Raw genomic sequence first — 20,125 nt, 5'->3', positions numbered from 1 at the left:
CTTTCGCCTTTTTCACCGCCTGCTGTACCTGCATGCCTCCCTTCAATGACTGGTGTACAATGACACCCAGGTCTTGTTGCACCTCCCCTTTTCCTAATCGGCCACCGTTCAGATAATAATCTGTTTTCCTGTTCTTGCAACCAAAATGGATAACCTCATATTTATCCACATTAAATTGCATCTGCCATGAATTTGCCCACTCACCTAACCTATCCAAGTCACCCTGCATCCTCTTAGCATTCTCCTCACAGCTAACACCGCCGCCCAACTTCATGTCATCCGCAAACTTGGATATGCTGCATTTAATTCCCTCATCTAAATCATTAATATATATTGTAAACAACTGGGGTCCCAGCACTGAGCCTTGCGGTACCGCACTAGTCACTGCCTTCCATTTTGAAAAGGTCCCGTTTACTCCCACTCTTTGCTTCCTGTCTGCCAACCAATTCTCTATCCACATCAATACCATACCCCCAATACCGTGTGCTTTAAGTTTACACACTAATCTCCTGTGTGGGACCTTGTCAAAAGCCTTTTGAAAATCTAAATGTACCACATCTACTGGCTCTCCTCTATCCACTCTACTAGTTACATCTTCAAAAAATTCTCTAAGATTCGTCAGACATGACTTTCCTTTCACAAATCCATGCTGACTTTGTCCGATGACTTCACCTCTTTCCAAATGTGCTGTTATCACATCTTTGATAACCGACTCTAGCATTTTCCCCACCACCGACGACAAACTGGTCTATAATTCCCCAGTTTTTCTCTCCCTCCTTTTTTAAAAAATGGGGTTACATTAGCCACCCTCCAATCCTCAGGAACTAATCCAGAATCTAAGCAGTTTTGAAAAATTATCACTAATGCATCCACTATTTCTTGGGCTACTCTGGGATGCAGACCATCTGGCCCTGGGGATTTATCTGCCTTTAATCCTTCAATTTACCTAACACCACTTCCCTACTAACATGTATTACCCTCAGTTCCTCCATCTCACTAGACCCTCGGTCCCTTACTATTTCCGGAGGGTTATTTAAGTCCTCCTTAGTGAAGACAGAACCAAAGTAGGTATTCAGTTTGGTCTGCCATGTCTTTGTTCCCTATGATCAATTCACCTGTTTCTGACTGTAAAGGTCCTTACATTTGTCTTGACCAATCTTTTTCTTTTCACATGTCTGTAAAAGCTTTTACAGTCAGTTTTTATGTTCCCTGCCAGCTTTCTCTCATAATCATTTTTCCCTTTCCTAACTAAGCCCTTTGTCCTCCTCTGCCAGTCTCTGAATTTCTCCCAGTCCTCAGGTGTGCAGCTTTTTCTGGCTAATTTATATGTTTCTTCTTTGGACTTGATACTATCCCTAATTTCCCTTGTCAGCCACGCCACTACCTTCCTTGGTTTATTCTTTTGCCAAACTGGGATGAACAATTGTTGTAGTTCATCCATGTGATCTTTAAATGCTTGCCATTGCATATCCACCGTCAACCCTTTAAGTATCATTTGCCAGTCTATCTTAACTAATTCACGTCTCATACTTTCAAAGTTACTTTTAGTTCAGAACCTTTGTTTCTGAATTAACTATGTCGCTCTCCATCTTAATGAAGAATTCCACCATATTATGGTCACTCTTACCCAAGGGGCCTCGCATGACAAGATTGCTAACTAACCCATCCTCTTTGCTCAATACCCAATGTGGAATGGCCTGCTCTCTGGTTGGTTCCTCAGCATTCCTATGCAATGGCAAGCATTTACAGATTGCATGGATGAACTACAACCAGTGTTCATCCCAGTTTGGCAAAAGAATAAACCAGGGAAGGTAGTGCACCCGTGGCTGACAGGGGAAACTAGGGATAGTATCAAGTCCAAAGAAGAAACATACAAATTAGCCAGAAAAAGTGGCACACCTGAGGACTGGGAGAAATTCAGAGTCCAGCAGAGGAGGACAATGGGATTAATTAGGAAAGGGAAAAAAGGTTATGAGAGAAAGCTGGCAGGGAACATAAAAACTGACTGTAAAAGCTTTTATAGATAAGTGAAAAGAAAAAGATTGGTTAAGACAAATGTAGGTCCCTTACAGTTAGAAACAGTTGAATTGGTCATAGGGAACAAGGACATGGCAGACCAATTCAATAACTACTTCAGTTCTGTCTTCACTAAGGAGGACATAAATAATCTTCCGGAAATAGTAGAGGACCGAGGGTCTAGTGAGATGGAGGATCTGAGGGAAATACATGTTAGTAGGGAAGTGGTGTTAGGTAAATTGAAGGGATTAAAGGGAGATAAATCCCCAGGGCAAGATGGTCTGCATCCCAAAGTGCTTAAGAAATTACCCCAAGATATAGTGGATGCATTAGTGATAATTTTTCAAAACTTCTTAGATTCTGGATTAGTTCCTGAGGATTGGAGGGTGGCTAATGTGACCTCATTTTTTTTAAAAATGAGGGAGAGAGAAACCGGGAATTATAGACCGGTTAGCCTGACATCGGTGGTGGGGAAAATGCTAAGAGTTGGTTGTGAAAATGTGATAACAGCACATTTGGAAAGAGGTGAAATAATTGGACAATGTCAGCATGGATTTGTGAAAAGAAAATCAAGTCTGGCGAATCTTATAGAATTTTTTGAGGATGTAACTAGTAGAATGGATAGGGGAGAACAAGTGGATGTGGTACATTTAGATTTTCAAAAGTCTTTTGACAAGGTCCCACACAGGAGATTAGTGTGGAAACTTAAAGCACAAAGTATAGGGGGTATGTTATTGATGTGGATAGAGAATTGGTTGGTAAACAGGAAGCAAAGAGTGCGAATAAACGGGACCTTTTCAGATTGGCAGGCAGTCACTAGTGGGGTACTGCAAGGCTCAGTGCTGGGGCCCCAGTTGTTTACAATATATATTAATGATTTAGACGACGGAATTAAATGCAGCATCTCCAAGTTTGCGGATGACAAGAAGCTGGGTGGCAGTGTTAGCTTTGAGGATGCTAAGAGGATGCAGGGTGACTTGGATAGTTTAGGTGAGTAGGCAAGTTAATGGCAGATGCAATTTAATGTGGATAAATGTGAGGTTATTCACTTTGGTTGCAAGAACAGGAAAACAGATTATTATCTGAATGGCCGATTAGGAAAAGGGGAGGTGCAATGAGTCCTGGGAGTCATTGAAAGTGGGCATGCAGGTACAGCAGGCGGTGAAAACGGCAAATGGTATGTTGGCATTCGTAGCAAGAGGATTTGAGTACAGGAGCAGGGAGGTTCTACTGCTGTTGTACAAGGCCCTGGTGAGACCACAGCTGGAGTACTGTATGCAGTTTTGGTCCCCTAATCTGAGTAAAGACATTCTTGCCATAGAGGGAGTACAAAGAAGGTTCAACAGATTGATTCCTGGGATGGCAGGACTTTCATATGAAGAAAGACTGGGTTGACTAGGTTTACACTCGCTGGAATTGAGAAGATTGAGGGGGGATCTTATTGAAATGTATAAAATTCTAAAGGGATTGGACAAACTAGATGCAGGAAGATTGTTTCCGATGTTGGGGGAGTCCAGAACGAGGGGTCACAGTTTAAGGATAAAGGGGAAGCCTTTTTGGACCAAGATGAGGAAAAACTTCTTCACACACAGAGTGGTGAATCTGTGGAATTCTCTGCTAAGGAAACAGTTGAGGCCAGTTCATTGGCTATATTTAAGAGGGAGTTAGATATGGCCCTAGCGGCTAACGTGATCAGAGGTATGGAGAGAAAGCAGGTACAGGGTTCTGAGTTGGATGATCAGGCATGATCATACTGAATGGCGGTGCAGGCTTGAAGGGCCTAATGGCCTACTCCTGCACCTATTTTCTATGTTTCTATGTGTGGAAAATTAATATCTCCCACAATCACAACATTGTGCTTACTACAAATATCGGCTATCTCCTTACAAATCTGCTCCTCCAATTCTCGCTCCCAATTAGGTGGTTTATAATACACTCCTATAAGTGTTACTATACCTTTCCCATTCCTCAATTCTACCCAAATAGGCTCCCAAAATGAGCCCTGTAATCTGTCCTGTCAAAGCACTGCTGTAATATTTTCTCGGACAAGCATTGCAATACCTCCCCCTCTTGCACTTCTGATTCTATCACACCAGAAGCAACGAAATCCAGGAATATTTAGTTGCCAATCACACCCCTCCTGCAACCATGCTTCACTAATATATACAACATCATATTTCCAGTTGTCAATCCATACTCTAAGCTCATCCACCTTTCTTACAATGCTCCTAGCATTAAAATAGATGCATTCAAGAAACTTTCCACCTCTTCCTCTCTGTGTATCCCTCACAGTGCAAACAACTTTATTATCTCTTTTTTTTCCTTCTCCCCTACATCTTCGGTCTGAGCGCTCCTACTTCAGGGCAGAAGTTCAAATCAGCTCTGTGTTGAAAATTTAGCCATCACGGTGATTGAAGGCAGCTGCAGGTTCATGAGGGACTGTTACTGTCAGATTCTGCAGTTCTTGTGGCTGCTAATCGCACCCAGGACTGAACCCTGGTCAGTGAGCCTTGGAGGAGTCTGTTCTGCTGATGTTAGCCTTAAACTAGACTGCTGTTTAATATTGTGGAGCTGTGAAAGATAAATCAGTTCTGTATCACGTCCCGTGTCTGAGGTACTTACTGTCTCTACCACACTCACAATGTACACTAGAAAGGCCACTCAGCCCATCTGGTTCCTGCCCATGTTTCTGTTCCATATCAGTATATCAAAATCTACCCTGATGTTCCCCTCTCACTCTCCCTGAGATAACAGGTTGCAACTGGTCACCACTCCGTGGGATAGGAGATTTCCCATGAACTTCATGGAAACATATAAATTCACAACACATTACAGATGCTTTGTCCCACATTGCTGTGCCGACCATGTATCTTACTCTAGAAGCTGCTTAGAATTACCCTGCCACATAGCCACCTATTTTCCTAAGCACCATATACCTATCTGAGATTCTCTTAAAAGACCCTATTGTATCCGCCTCTACCACCGTCACTGGCAGTGCATTCCACACACACACCACTCTTTGCTTAAAAAACTTAGCTCTGACATCTCCTCTGTACCTACTTCCAAGCAGCTTAAACCTATTCCCCCTCGTGTTAGCTGTTTCAGCCCTGGGGAAAAAGCCTCTGGCTATCCATACGACCAATGCCTCTCATCATCTTATACACCTGCATGATTTTCTCCAGGGTGAATAAGACGATGAGCTCACTGTGGTTTTGACGTTCTCTCTCTCTCTCTCCTTGTGTCTGACATCACAGTCCCGCCTCACTCAGGCACTAAAGCGACACTCACAGTAAACGAACCTGCGGTCTCGTAACACAATGCACCTCTAAAGTCTGACAGCAGACTAGCGAGTGAATCTTCGATGGAGCAGAGTCAGAAACCAAAGTGTTGCCAGCCTGAGTCAGGGCTTTGGGGCTCCAGAGAGAGATGGGTTCTAGAGTTTACCAGGAGGAGGAGGAATCAGACCAGCAGGATGTGGCTATAAAAGAAAGGTCAGAAACATTTGGAAACTGGTTGACCGGAAAAAAAGGAGGTTAATTTCAGGCAGCAATGGTGGAGAGAGGAATAAATAGAAAACGTTTAGGCCGAGCCCCTTCAGTGTGCCTAGCCTGTGTACTCCTCTGCTTAGTTGCTCTCTGAATTGCAGAGTTCCTCCAGCATTTTGTGTGTGTGCGTCTCTGTATTTCCAGCAACTGCAGAATCTCCTGTGTTTTTTATCTGCATTTTACTTTGGCGTTAGATACACGTTGGTATTGAGTATATTGTTTATGGGAGCCGCTTTCTGCGTTAAAACAGCTGCGGATTTTTTCTATACACACACAACAAAAAAAGAGGTATGGGCATTGAAGAAATGTTGAAGGAAAGCTTGCAGAAATGTTTAATGGCACCGTGAGTACCCATAGGGCCACGTGTTAAGAATTTCACAGGTGCTGAAGCGCCGATGAAATGCGCAGGCGTCAGGCTGAGGACGTCCCTGAGTTTCACGCATGCGCGCAGTACACAGAAGGCCTTGAAAATGTCGGGTGCAGGTAAGAGCGATTCTCCGTGTTTTTATATTAAACACTGACTTCGCGACAATTCCTGTGAAATCCAGACACCGTAGCCAACAATCCCAGGGCTGTCCTGCTCTCGTCCCTCTCTCTCAGCCCCACGATTCGTACACGGGCCCCGGGGAGCTTCCGGCTGATGAGGGAATGGGAACTGATGGATCTCTCAGACAGAGCTGAGCTCCAGCTATATAAATGCAAGGATTAGGAACTCAGAGAAAGGGAACAAAATCTTTTACATCACCAGTTGAGAAAATCACCTTTGTTCTACCTCCAATCACTAATAAGAGAAAATCTGCAGATGCTGGAAATCCAAGCTACACATATTGCTGGAGGAATTCAGCATTAGTAATCTTTTCCATAGATGCTGCCTGGCCTGCTGAGTTCCTCCAGCATTTTGTGTCTGTTGCTTGTTCTACCTCCACTTGTTCAGGATTTTTCTACCTGTGAGAGCATGTTTTGTCCCATTCTCTCTGTGTACATGATCATATCAAACACCTTTGCCCTGGGCAGCAAGTAGATTTCACATCACAAATGTGCCAGACTCCAGTGAGACAGACTACTGCCCTTCCCTTCATATTCATTGGCATTACCATCACTGAGTTCACCACTGTCAGTCATTCGGGGGAGGGTTCAGGGGAAATATTTATGTAGAATACAGAAACTGGTGATACTTGAGTCCCCTGTGTGCATGTGGTGTTGCAAAAGTTGCTGGAGAATTTACAAGTGGGAAGAAGTGGAGTGATACTTGGAAATCTGACTTTTTAAAGCGTAAATTCGCAAGCAAACCACATATGGACAATATACAAAATCTTTGGTGAGAAAATCCTTCATTACCCATTACAGGCCTGCTACATAGGTTGTGTGAGAGTGCAGATGAACTGGATCGAACTCAGAGGAGATCAAAGTTCCTATTGACCGTGATTTGCTAGCTGTGAAAATGAATACCTCTCTATAAAAAATAAATAAATAATTACCAAGTGCACATCTTGTCACTGGGTAAAAAAAATGCACAGTGCAAGACTTATGTACACACTGGTTATTACAAATTAAAGTGGGTATTGGAGGGAAGATGGGGAGACCTGTAGTGTCCCTGATGCCCTCACTTACAAGATGTGCATCCAGCTGCAGCTTGTAACCCTGCACTTTAAGGAGTTGGAACTTGAAACACATATGGGGATTGATGGACATTCCAGATACCAGCACTCTGCCCAGTCAGGAGATTATTTCTCTTCCAACTTGGGTTTAACCTCACTGTAACAGTGTGATACCAAATCAAACCTTGGCAACTCAAGTAATCTCATCTGAAATGTTGTCCTACACCCATTGATGGATTTTGTAAATCTTTTACAGGTTAAAAACGGGAAGGAAATTGTCTCCAGGAATCTCAAACACGACACGCCAGTTTTGTTGTCTCTGTCGAGATATTTAAGAAGTGGAGCAAGGGATTCAATTGACAATCCTTCCTGCTCAGACTGTAGGGAGGGATTCATTCGGTCATCTGAGCAACTAGCAAGCCCGGCATTTTACACAGGAGAAAGGCTGTTCACCTGCTCAGACAGTGGGAATGGATTCACTCGGTCATCTCAACTGAAGGTACATCAGCAAGTTCACACTGGGCAAGCCCATTCATCTGTTCTGTGTGTGAGAAAAGATTCTGCCGGGCATCCCACCTGTGGACACACCAGTCAGATCACACTGGGCAGAGGCTGGTCATCTGCTGAATTTCGGGGAAGGGATTCTCTCGGTCATCTGACCTAATGGCACACCAACGTGGTCACACCAGGGGGCAGCCATTCACCTGCACAGTCTGCGGGAAGGGATTCACTCAGTCATCCCATCTACTGAGTCATCAGCGAGTTCACACTGGGGAGAAGCTGTTCACCTGCTCAGAATGTGGGAAGGGATTCATACTGTCATCCTACCTACAGAGACACCAGCGAGTTCACACTGGGGAGAGGCCATTCACCTGCTCAGACTGTGGGAAGGGATTCACTCAGTCATCCAACCTACTGAGTCATCAGCGAGTTCACACTGGGGAGAAGCCATTCACCTGCTCAGACTGTGGGAAGGGATTCACTCAGTCATCCACCCTCCAGAGTCATCAGCGAGTTCACACTGGGGAGAAGCCGTTCACCTGCTCAGACTGTGGAAAGGGATTCACTCGGTCAACCCACCTACTGAGACATCAGCAAGTTCACACTGGGGAGAAGCCATTCACCTGCTCAGTCTGTGGGAAGAGATTCACTCAGTCATCCCACCTGCAGAGTCACCAGTTAGTTCACACTGGGGAGAAGCCGTTCACCTGCTCAGTCTGTGGGAAGAGATTCACTGATTCATCCACCCGGCAGAAACATCAGCGAGTTCACACTGGGGAGAAGTCGTTCACCTGCTCAGAATGTGGGAAGAGATTCACTGAGTTATCCAACCTACAGAATCATCAGCGAGTTCACACTGGGGAGAAGTCGTTCACCTGCTCAGTCTGTGGGAAGGGATTCACTCAGTCATCACAACTACTGAGTCATCAGCGAGTTCACACTGGGGAGAAGCCATTCACCTGCTCAGACTGTGGGAAGGGATTCACTCAGTCATCACAACTACTGGCACACCAGTCAGTTCACAGTGGGGACTGGCCGTTGTTCTGAATCCCTGGGTTTCATTTGCTGTGGACTGTCATTTTAAGAGAGAGAGATTAAGAAGGCGAATCAGTCTGACTTGCAGCTTGTTTACATCGCTCGCAGCTTGTTTAGTTTTAACCGAGAACACAGACACTCGGAGTCAGACGGAGACGAAGGAGGAAAAACTGAAGGATCAAAACCAGGGAACTAGTCACCAAGGGTCACTGTTTGGAACTTTCCTATGCCCACAAGATGGGTTAATTATCGATTCACCGTACATCGAATATGTGGTTGTCACCTTGTTTGATCCATAGTGGATCTGATTTGGCACATCCTGTGGAGACCACTGATGTGTTAACCCTTGACTGGCTGTGGTGTGGTAGTTCATTTGAAGACGATAAACCTTGTGACAAGTCACTTTCAGTGATAATTTGTATGTGGATTTGGAATGATGACTGTAAAATCTACAGCGACTGTTCTCTCATTTTACCACCATGGAACCTGTGGAATTCTACATATTTGCGTTCTCTCACCATTTACCCTGGATTACAAATCTCTCTCTCTTATCGCCTATTCTGTAGTTGAAATGAACTTTCATACTTTACCATCTCAAGACTCAAAACTCGGGTTTCCCCCGAGCTCAATAGTTTGGGAGTTACATTTAAACACATTTATAAACTTAACACTGTTAACTTCTGTTTATCTTGTTTATGTTGCATATTACAAGTAGATTCTAATAAAGATAGATTTAACATCAAAACCAGACTCCAGGTGTAGTCTATTGCTGCTGGCTTGTTTCTAAAGCATTATGGTTCGTAACTAATTTGGGGCCTAAGTCTGGGATATGAACAAATTTGGGGGTTATTGATCGATGAATTATCGTTTTGATTGGGAAATCCCTTTTGATTTATTTGTGTGTGGAAATCAGCAGCAGTGGACATTTAAAAAATTTCTGGAAGCGCCAACCCCTGAGGCGTTAGGAAAAGCCAAAAAGAATGTATTACTGATTGTTGCTAATGGGCTGAATCTTAAGCAGGCAAGCATAAAACTGGGAGAGGAGGTAAAGTTAAAACAATAGGGGTTTTATTATAAAATATAGGCATCCACCCCCTTTTTCAGAGACTGGGATCCCGAGTTCAACTGGTAATGATGTGCATTTCAATCTGTTCACCTCTCAGTCCTCGATTCTCTAAATGAAAGGATTATCACATTTGATCTTTCTTTATATGATGACCCAACCATTTCAGGGATCAGTCTATTGAAACTTCATTGCACTCTCTGGAACAAATACTCTCTAACCACTTTGTTAATCCTCTGTGAGAAAAATGTCCATCTTCCGCAGCCCTGTGTTGCCCCAACCACTCACCTCCTACCCCTGTCATTGGCCCCACTTGCAGGTCAACCGTCTGCCGGTGTTTCCCCCCCAATGTGAATCCCTGTGCTCGCCATCACCGTGGGCTCAGACATTTCCACAGATTTCCACCGGGACAAACATCCTGTCCGCCCCCACTCACACCATCTTTTTCCTTTCAATAGAAACCCTCCTCTCCTCCCCCGGGAACTGGCATCAAACCGACGGGCCGAGCGGTCTCCTACCTCTCGGCGACACATCAGACTCCGGCCGCAGAAGACGCTTCACAAACACCCCAACTTCCCTTGGAGGGAAATGGAAATAAATCAAAAAACATTTACTCCACTGTGATGTGGAGTTTGAGGCCGGAGCGGGAGGCGAACACAGAGGGGGGTAACGCCCTCTGGACTTGTCCACCTCTGCGACTGGTGGTAACAAGTGATTGACGTCGATTTGCACCAATGGGAATAGCGAAGCCCCTGAATCCTCTGTTGACAGCGGTGGGGGTGGGCTGGTCACGTAATTATTAGCCCAGCTATTAAACTAATAAAGCCCGAGCTCACCAGCGCATGGATGACGTAAGACGCTGTGCACGTAAGGGCAGATCCCGGTGTGGGAAGCCCATGCGTGACGTCAGGCGCGAGGGGGTCTGTGTGACGTCACCTGTGGGGATGCGCTCGCATTTAAATGCATCTTAATGTGCGTTTCTTATGATTTCAGAGGGACAACAACATTAATCACGGGTTTCATCACTGAATCCAGTGTTGTGGGATGTAAAGTCCCCTGTTATGTGTCGGGCTGGGCCGTGTTGTTTGGGGGCTATTGATGGATTAATTATCGATTTGATTGGGCATATCCCTTTTGATTTATTTGTGTGTGGAAATCAGCAGCAGTGGATATTGATAAGTTTCTGTAGGTTGGATGACTGAGTGAATCCCTTCCCACGTACTTCCTCATCCAGGTCATCCACTCTTGGTCTTCCTGGAATCATTCTTTGAAACTTCTCCGGACCCACTCCAATACGAGCACATCCTTTGCTCAGATAATAAGTCGGAAGTACAGGTCGGACTCTGCTCACCATACACCAACAGTGATCTGCCCAATGCGTTATAAAGCTATAGTATCGCATCCTTGCTCTTATATTGCTGACATTGCAGTTGTCATCCTTAATCAACTCCATCTGCAAGCAAACCTTTAGGGCCTCTTGCTCAAGGACTCACAAGCACTTATGCACCTCTAATTTTTTCAAGTTTCTCCCATTTATTTTTTTTCTACGCCCAATTACTTCTACCAAATGTACATGACTTGCATACACTGTATTTCAACTGCTACTTTGCTGGCATTCTCCAGACCTATCAAAGTCCTTCTGCAGACTTCCACTTTGCTCTAAACTACCTATCCCCTACCTATCTTTGTATCAACTGCAATGTTCATCACCAAGGTATCAATTCCGTCATCCGTATCATTCAGATTTAACATGAAACGATGTGGTCTCAATACTGACCCCTGCAGAACAGCATTAGTTACCGACAGCAAAACAGAATTGCCCACATTATTCTGACTCTTTCTCCCTTGTCAGTACAAGTTTCTTTCCTGTAATTCCATGAGCTGTGATCCTGTTCAGCAGCCTCACGTGCAGCACCTTAGAAACAGAAAACCTGCAGCACGTTACAGGCCCTTTGGCTCACAAAGCTATGCCGAACATTTCCTTGTTCTAGAAATGCCAAGGGTTACCTACAGTTCTCTATTTTTCTAAGCTCCGTGTACCTATCCAGGAGTCTCTTAAAAGACCCCGTCGTGTCCGCCTCCACCACCATTGCCGGCAGCCCATTCCAAGCACTCACCACTCTCTGTGTAAAAAACTTACCCCTGACATCTCCTCTGTACCTACTTCCAAGCATCTTCAAACTATGCCCTCTCGTGCTAGCAATTTCAGCCCTGGGAAAAAGCCTCTGACTATCCACACGATCAATGTCTCTCATTTTCTTGAACACCTCTATCAGGTCACCTCTCATCCTTGATCACTCCAGGGAGAAAAGACTGAGTTCACTCAACCTATTCTCAAAAGGCATGCACCCCTTTCCAAACAACATCCTCGTAAATCTCCTCAGCACCCTTTCTATGGCTTCCCCATCCTTCCTGTAGTTTGGTGACCAGAACTGAGCTCAGTACTCCAAGTGGGGTCTGACCAAAGTCCTATATAGCTGCAACATTACATCTCCGCTTTTAAACTCATTCCTGCGGTTGATTAAGGCCAATGCACAGTATGGCTTCTTAACCACAGAGTCAACCTACATAGCAGCTTTGACTGTCCTATGGACTCCGTCCCCAAGATCCCTCTGTTCCTCCACACTGCCAAGAGGCTTACCATTAATACTATATTCTATCATATTTGACCGAAGAAAATGAAGCACATCACACTTCTTTGGGTTGAACTCCATTTGCCACTTCTCAGCCCAGGTTTGCAGACTATCAATATCCCCCTGCAACCTAACCCAACCTTTGTGTCATCAGCAAATTTACTAACCCATACCTCCACTTCCTCATCCAGGTCATTTATAAAAGTCACTAAGGGTAGGGGTCCCAGAACCGATCCCTGAGGCAGACCACTGGTCACCGACCTCCATGCAGAATATGACCAGTCTACAACCACTCTTTGTCTTCTGTGAGCAAGCCAGTTCTGGATGCACAAAGCAATGTGCCCTTGGATCCCATGCCTCCTTACTTTCTCAATAAGCCTTGCATGGGGTACCTTGTTGAAGATCATCTGAAAATCCAAGCAAACAACATACACTGCCTCTGCTTTATCTATCTTGCCTGTTATTTCCGCAAAGTATTCCAAGAGATTTGTCAGTGAAGATTTCCTCGAAACAATCCGGCTGACTTTGGCCTACTCATCATGTTTCCCCAATTACAGTACCCAAAAAACACTCTCTTAGTACACTCTACCATCTTCCTGACCACTAAGGTCAGACTAACTGTCCAATAATTTTCTTTCTTGTGCCCCCTCTCTTCTTAAAGAGTGGAGTGACATTTGCAAATTTCTGGTCCACCAGAACTGTTCCAAAATCTAGCGATTTCTGATAGATCATTACTCATCACTTGAAGAGAAAACTAAGGGGGAACTTCTTCATTCAGAGGCGGGGAGAGTGTGCACTGAGCTGCCAGAGCAAGTGGCAGGGACGATTGTAATCTTTAAGAGAAGTTTGCTTAGGTCACTGGATGAGAAGCATATGGAGGGCTATGGTCCAGGTGGAAGTTGTTGGAACTCAGAAGATTAATTGTTTAGCATGGACTAGACTGGCCGAATGGCATTTTTCTGTGTTGTAGTGTTTTATGACTCTAATGCTTTCACAATCTCTTCAGCTACCTCTTTCTGAACTCTGCGGTGTCTTATCCACCTTCAGGCCTTTCAGCTTCAAAAACACCTTCTCTCCTTGGTAAAAGCATGTATCCTCACTTCTGGCCCAGGTACTGCTGAATGTTTGGCATTTATGTAATAAATTTAATGACACAACTGTAGTGGGTGACTTCAATCTGCAGGAGGATTGGGAAAGTCAGATTGGCGTGAGTTCGCAAAAGAGGGGATGTATTGAATGCAAACGAAATGGCTTTTTAGAGCAGCTGATGGTTGAGCCTAGTCGGGGAACTGCTATCTTACATTGGGTGTTGTGTAATAACCCAGATCTTATTAGGGAGGTCAATGTAAAGGAACCATTAGAAGGCAGTGATCATAATATGGTTGAATTTCTACTGCAAATTGTGAGCGAGAAGCACAGGCAAGATGCATAGTATCTCAATGGAATGAAAGGGAATTTCAGAGGCGTGAGAGAGGTGATTCCCCAGGTGGATTGGAGGATGCTGGTGGAGATGACGCCAGAGCAGAAATGGCTGACGTTTCTGGGAATAGTTCATAATGTGCAGGATAGATATGTCCCACAGACGTAGTTCTCAAACAGCGGGGCTAGGCTATCGTGGCTGACAAAGGAAGTTAAGGACTGTATAAAAGCATATAAGGTAGCAAAAGTGAGTAGTAGGTTGGATAATTGGGTAGCTTTTAACATCCAACAACAGGCAAATTTAAAATAAAAGCTATAAGGGGAAAGGTGAAATATGACAGCAAACTATACAATAATATAAACCAGTTATAAAAAAAAATACGAAAGGGAGGTGAGAGTTGATATTGGACTACTGGAAAATGATGCTCATGGGGTACAAATGGGGAAGAGCTGGTAGATGAACTTGATAGGTACTTTGCATCCGTCTTGTCTGTGGAAGACACCACCAGTGTGCCCGAGATCTGTGAGTGTCAGGGAGCAGGAGTAAGTGCCATTGCTATTACAAAGGAAAACGTGTTAGGCAAACTTCGGTTCTTAAAGTGGATAAGTAACCTGGAGCAGATGGACTACATCCCAGAGTCCTGAGAGAGGTTGCTGGAGAGATAACAGATGCGTTGGTCATGACCCGTCAAGAATCACTTGATAACAGATGAGGTTTTGGGGTACTAGGAGACTAATGATATAATAAGTCAAAGCCAGCATAGGTTCTGTACAGGGAAATCTTGCCTGACAAGTCTGTTAGAGATCTTCGAGGAAGTCATAAGCAGGATGGACAAACGAGAGGCGGTGGATATCATTTACTTGGATTTTCAGAAGGCATCTGATAAGGTGTCACACATGAAACTGCTTAACAGGATAAAAATCCGAAGTAATACTGGCATGGACAGAGGAATGGCTGACAGCCAAGAGGCAGCGAGTGGGAATAAAAGGGGCCTTTTCTGGTTGGCCAGCAGTGACTTGTGTTCTTCAGGGGTCAGTATTCGGTCCGCTACTTCTCACATGATTTGTTAGTGATCTGGATAATGGAACTGATGGGGTTGTGTGGCTCAGACTGTGGGAAGAGATTCACCACATCATCTCACCTAGTGACTCACCAGTCAGTTCACACTGCAGTGAGGGATTTCACCTGCTCAGTCTGTGGGAAGAGATTCACTCATTCATCTAACCTACAGAGACACCAGCGAGTTCACATTGGGGAGAGGCTGTTCACCTGCTCAGACTGTGAAAAGGGATTCACACAGTTAGCTAGCCTACAAGCACACAGCCAGTTCACACTGGGGAGACGCTGTTCACCTGCTCAGACTGTGGAAAGGGATTCACCACATCATCTCACCTACTGACTCACCAGTCAGTTCACACAGCAGAGAGAGATTTCAACCGCTCAGATTGTGAGAAGGGATTCACTCAGTCATCTGATCTGCTGGCACACCAGTGAGTTCCACTGGGGAGAGGCCGTCGACCTGTGAATGTGGGAAGGCATTCACACGATCATCTCGTCTACTAAAACACCAGCGAGTTCACACCAGTTAGAGGCTGATCGTCTGCTCAGACTTTGGGAAGAGATTCTCTCAACCGTCTCCACCAAGGCTGCATCATTGTGTTCCACTGGGGAGAGGCCATTCACCTGCTGTGAATATAGGAAGGGATTCACTCAGTAATCTAACCTTGTAACACACGACTGGGTTCACATTGGGGGGAAAGTTTCAATAAGCTGTAGGCTGGATATTTGTCCATCCCCGTTGCTGAATGCAATTTCGAGAGTGACTGGGGGAGTCTAGTACAAGAGGGCATGACTTAAGGTTTGCAGGGCGCCCATTCAGAACAGAGATGCGGAGAAATTTTTTTAGTCAGAGGGTGGTGAATCTGTGGAATTTGTTGCTATGGCTAGCAGTGGAGGCCAAGTCATTGGGTTTGCTTCAGGCAGAGATTGATAGGTATCTGAGTAGTCAGGGTGTCAAAGGTTACGGTGAGAAGGTGGGGGAATGGGACTAAAGGGGAGATTGGATCAGCTCATGATGAAATGGTGGAGCAGACTCGATGGGCCAAATGTCCGATTCTGCTCCTTTGTCTTATGGTCTTATGTGATTTTCTTTCTCATGTCTGTTATTCCTCTTCCTCCTTCTGTCCAAGGTAGTGTTAATCTCAGTGGGGTTGAGTGTAAATAGTCTTTTCTAAACTTGTCATTTCAGTTCTTACTTATCTTTGTAAATTTTACTGATTGAAATGGGACTAAGATATTTTCATTAAAAAAAGTCAATGTCGGTATTGATGGAAGTGTTTATTGCCTTTGTTGTAATTGTTAACTATTGAGCTCTGTTCGACAGTTTTTTAAAGCCTTGAAATAAATTTTGTCAAAGGTTTTCCCAATATTGCACTACTTTCTGTTGTCTTTGCTTGTTGATTTTTCAGATACGTGGTTATCACGAGACCCGGTGAAGGGTCATGGCCGGAAATGTTGATTCCCATCCATAGATGCTGCCTGACCTGCTGAGCTTCTCCAGCACTTTGTGTGAATTTCTCTTGATTTCTTGCATCTGCAGGTCCTCCTGTTTCCCAGATATTTATATGTTTAGTGAAATAACAAGCCGGTCGTGGGGTTGTGTGGCTCTGTTGGTGAAATATTAAATAGAATCATTAGATAAGAGGTGGCATAGCGTTGGGCAGTGTAGAATCTGTGGGTAGTATTAAGGAATAGCAAATGTACAAAAAATCCCTGATGGAATTGTATAGTGACCCCAAAACAGTAGTAAGTAAGTAGTCCACAAATTACAATGAGAGATAGAAAATGAGCGCCAAAAGGGCAATGCTACAATAGTCATGAGGGATTGTCATGCAGGTGATTAGGAAAATTAGGATGGTGTTGGTCTCAAGAGGAGAAATTCTTAGAATGCCTACAAAATGCTTTTTTTAGAGCAGCTCGTGGTTGAGCCCACTTGGGTATCAGCTATTGGGTGCTGTAATGAACCGGAATAAATTAGTTCACTTGAGTCCAAAGAACACAGGGGCAAGTGTTCTTAATATGATCAAATTCACCCCGACATTAGAGAAGGAGAAACTAAAAGTCAGATGTGGAATAAAGACAATTAGAGAGGCATGAGAGAAAAAATTGTCAAAATTGATTTGAAAAGAACACGGGCAGGGATTAAAACAGAGCAACAATGGCTGGAATTTCTAGAAGCAATTCGGAAGTCACAGGGAGGAAGTGGTATTCTAAAGGTAAGGTGACAAAACCGTGGCTGATAAGAGAAACCAAAGACACCACATAAAACAAAGAGAGGGCACAGAACAAAAATTACTAGAAGTTGGAGGATTGAGAAGCTTTGAAAAGCAAACAGAATGCAACTAAAATCAGTAAGAAGGACAAGATGGAATACTTAGGTCAGCTAGCCAGTAATATTACAGAGGATACTATTTTTTCTTCAGGCACATATAGTGTAAAAGAGAGACAGAAGCGAATATCAAACCAATGGAAAATGATACTGGAGATGTATTAATGGGGTGAGGGTGAAAGATGATGGCTGATGAACTGAATCAGTATCGTACATCACTCTTATCTGTAGAAGACATTGGCAGGAATATGGAAGTCCCAGATGTCAGTGGTCAGAATGTGTAAAGTTACGTTACTCGGGAGAAAGTAGAAGGAAAGGTGGGCAGTAATTTTTTTACTGGAAGGAGAAATCGATATTCATGCCTTCAGGTTGGATCTGTGCAGTTGGAATATGATGTGTTTCTCTTCAACCCTGAGGCTGTCAAGTGGAGCAACTCCAGCCATTGCTATTCTGCCATCATCCCTGCTGGTGTCCCCTTCCAATCAACTTCGGTAAGCTCTTCTCCCGTGCCTCCGTAGTTCCCCTCACCCTACTAATAAAGATGCATCTTGTTGTACCTTTCCCCTCTCAAAGTGCAGGGTGAATTGCAACATGTTATGATCACAGCGTCAACATGGTTCCTTTACCATAAGTTCCCTTATCAAGTTTGGTTCTTTGGACAACACCCAATCCAGAATCAACATTTCTCAAGAGGGCACAATTACAAGCTATTCTAAAAGCATCTCATTAGTATTTTCCAAATGCCCTCTCTTGAGATCAAGCACCAATCTAATTTTCATAATCTACCTCCACCCATCCCACTCATGGACTGTTTGTCCCACTCACATCGGGGGGTAGATATGCAGCATCCTCACCAGGACTACCAGCCTCTGGGACAGATACTTTTCCCAAGCAGTAAAGCTGATAAATATCTCTACCCACTAACCCACCCTTCCACACCACCAGGCACCTCTAACATTTCCTGTCTGTCATCTTATATGCAGGCATCCTATGCCGAGCGTCACTTTATGAACATACAATCAATCCGTGCACAGTATATATGCTGGGGATATATGTTGTTACTATTGTGTTTTTGTGCTATATTGGAGCCGGAGTAATAATTATTTCGACCTCATTTACACGTGTCTGCTGGAAATGGAATTAAACAACCCTGAATCTTGAATAAACATTTCAGCAAGCTGCAGCGTCACATTTCTGTCTCTCAGCGTTATTGCGACAGAGCGCCACCTGGTGACAATGGAGTCCACAAATCAGGGGGTCCTGTTATTGTGGTAAATCACCACCAAGTGGCAGTGTTGTCCACAAAAGGGAGAGATTTACAGCGGTAAGAAGGAGTGCAAGTCGATGAAGTTCCAGACCTACCCCTAACCACTCTCCTCACCACTAGTCAGAGTCCCAAACAGTCCTTCCATATTAGGCAACTTTTCAGCATCGTGACTGTTGGGGTCATCCATCGTTTCCAGTTTTCCAGGTGTGGCCTCCTCGACATTAGTGAGACCCGATGTAGTCTCTGCATTCTGCACTCTGTCCCGATGAAATTCTGCAGATGTTGGAGATGCAGAGTAACATACACAAAATTTTAGAGGAAGTCAGGAGGTCAGGTAGCTTCTATAGAGGGGTTAAAGCCAAAGAGAGATTTCCTGCCGAGACCCTTCATCAGGACTGGAAGTGAGGAGAAGCCGGAATAAGATGGTGCGGGTTCTGGAAAGAGTCCAAGCTGGTAGATGATAGGTGAAGCCAGATAAGAGTGAAGGTGAGTGGGTGGGGGAGGTGGGAGATAAAGTGAGAGGTTTTGAGGTGGTAGGTGGAAAATGCAAAGGGCTGAAAAGAAGGAATCTGATAGGAAAGGACAGTTGACAATGGGAAAACGGAAGTAAAAGAGGAACCAGAGGGAGACGATCCGCAGAGGAGAAGAAAGAAGTGGGGAGACAGAATGGAGGAGACGGGCGTGTGGGTTGATGAAAAGAAAAGATGTTCATGTTATCAGGTTGTAAACTACCCGGATAGAATATGAGGTGTTGCTCCTCCAACCTGAGAGTTCACTCATCGTGTTAGCTAAACAATGAACCGGAAGGGAGAGTGGGTTAATAATTTTCCCCTGGGATCCCTATTAAATCAATCCCGTCTCACCTTAAACCGGTGCCCTCAGGTTGCTGATTCCACAAAGGTGGGGAAAAGGACTGCACACATTCCCCATTTCTGTACACTCATAGTTTGGAACACCTGCACAAGGTCAGCCTCAATCTCCTACACTTCAAGGTGTGGAATCCCAACCTGCCCAACCTCTCTCCAGAACTCAGTCCCTCGAGTACCGGCACCATTCCTGGAAATCTCCAATGCACTCATTCCAGCTTGACGTCCTCTCTCCTGTAGCAGAACGACCAAAACTGAATACAATAATCCAGGCGCGGATACACTGACCATACCCTAACCCTAATGCAACCTCACTCGCCACTTCTTCAGACCATGAAGCATGAGATTTCACGCAGAGGCTGCTCAGCCAATCGAATCTGCTCCGCCATTCTTTCGTGTCCACTTGATTATCTCTCTCAACCCCATTCTCCTGCATTCTCCCCATGATCTTTGAACATCCATTAAAAATACACTCAGTGACTTGGTGTCTGCTCCGTCCGTGGCAATAAATTCTAAAGATTTACCACTCCCTGACTAAAGAAATCCCTCCTCATCTCTTGTCAGTGGATGCCCTATATATTGAGGCTGTGGCCTCTGGTCCCAGACTCACACAGTATAGGGTGCATCTTCTTCATAGCCACTCTGTCGAGGCTTTTCAATATTTAATAGGTTTCAATGAGATCCCCTCTCTTTCTTCCAGACCAGCGAGTACAGGGTCAAATCCGGCTAACGCTCCTCATACGTTAGCCCTTTCGTTGCTCATGAACCTTCTCCGGACCCTCTCCAATACGAG

The 20,125-nt window shown here is 44.6% G+C and overlaps 2 protein-coding genes and 1 long non-coding RNA gene across 3 annotated transcripts in view; 2 read left to right on the top strand and 1 right to left on the bottom strand.

Moving 5' to 3' along the window:
• LOC140723046 (uncharacterized) overlaps positions 1 to 18,340 on the top strand; it is a 30,023-nt gene extending 11,683 nt beyond the window's left edge. The window contains exon 4 of the long non-coding RNA XR_012097790.1: positions 16,280 to 18,340. This is a non-coding gene — a long non-coding RNA (uncharacterized lncRNA). The remainder of the gene's footprint in view (positions 1 to 16,279) is intronic.
• Positions 1 to 20,125, bottom strand: part of LOC140723054 (NACHT, LRR and PYD domains-containing protein 12-like) — an 868,270-nt gene that overhangs the window by 395,705 nt on the left and 452,440 nt on the right. The window lies entirely within an intron of this gene.
• On the top strand, positions 5,861 to 15,400 carry LOC140723041 (uncharacterized). Its single transcript, XM_073037661.1, has 3 exons — positions 5,861 to 6,044; positions 7,416 to 8,425; positions 15,383 to 15,400. Exons 2-3 carry the CDS (start codon positions 7,823 to 7,825, stop codon positions 15,398 to 15,400), a joined length of 621 nt encoding a protein of 206 aa, XP_072893762.1. The 5' UTR covers positions 5,861 to 6,044; positions 7,416 to 7,822.

This window comes from Hemitrygon akajei, unplaced genomic scaffold (assembly GCF_048418815.1).
Source record: "Hemitrygon akajei unplaced genomic scaffold, sHemAka1.3 Scf000099, whole genome shotgun sequence".
NCBI classification, from domain to species: domain Eukaryota; kingdom Metazoa; phylum Chordata; class Chondrichthyes; order Myliobatiformes; family Dasyatidae; genus Hemitrygon; species Hemitrygon akajei.
This window is presented reverse-complemented; position numbering and strand designations above follow the sequence as displayed.

Bases quoted from the DNA above. Each gene is read 5' to 3' on its own strand.
- LOC140723041 (XM_073037661.1), top strand. From the start codon at position 7,823: ATGGCACACCAACGTGGTCACACCAGGGGGCAGCCATTCACCTGCACA.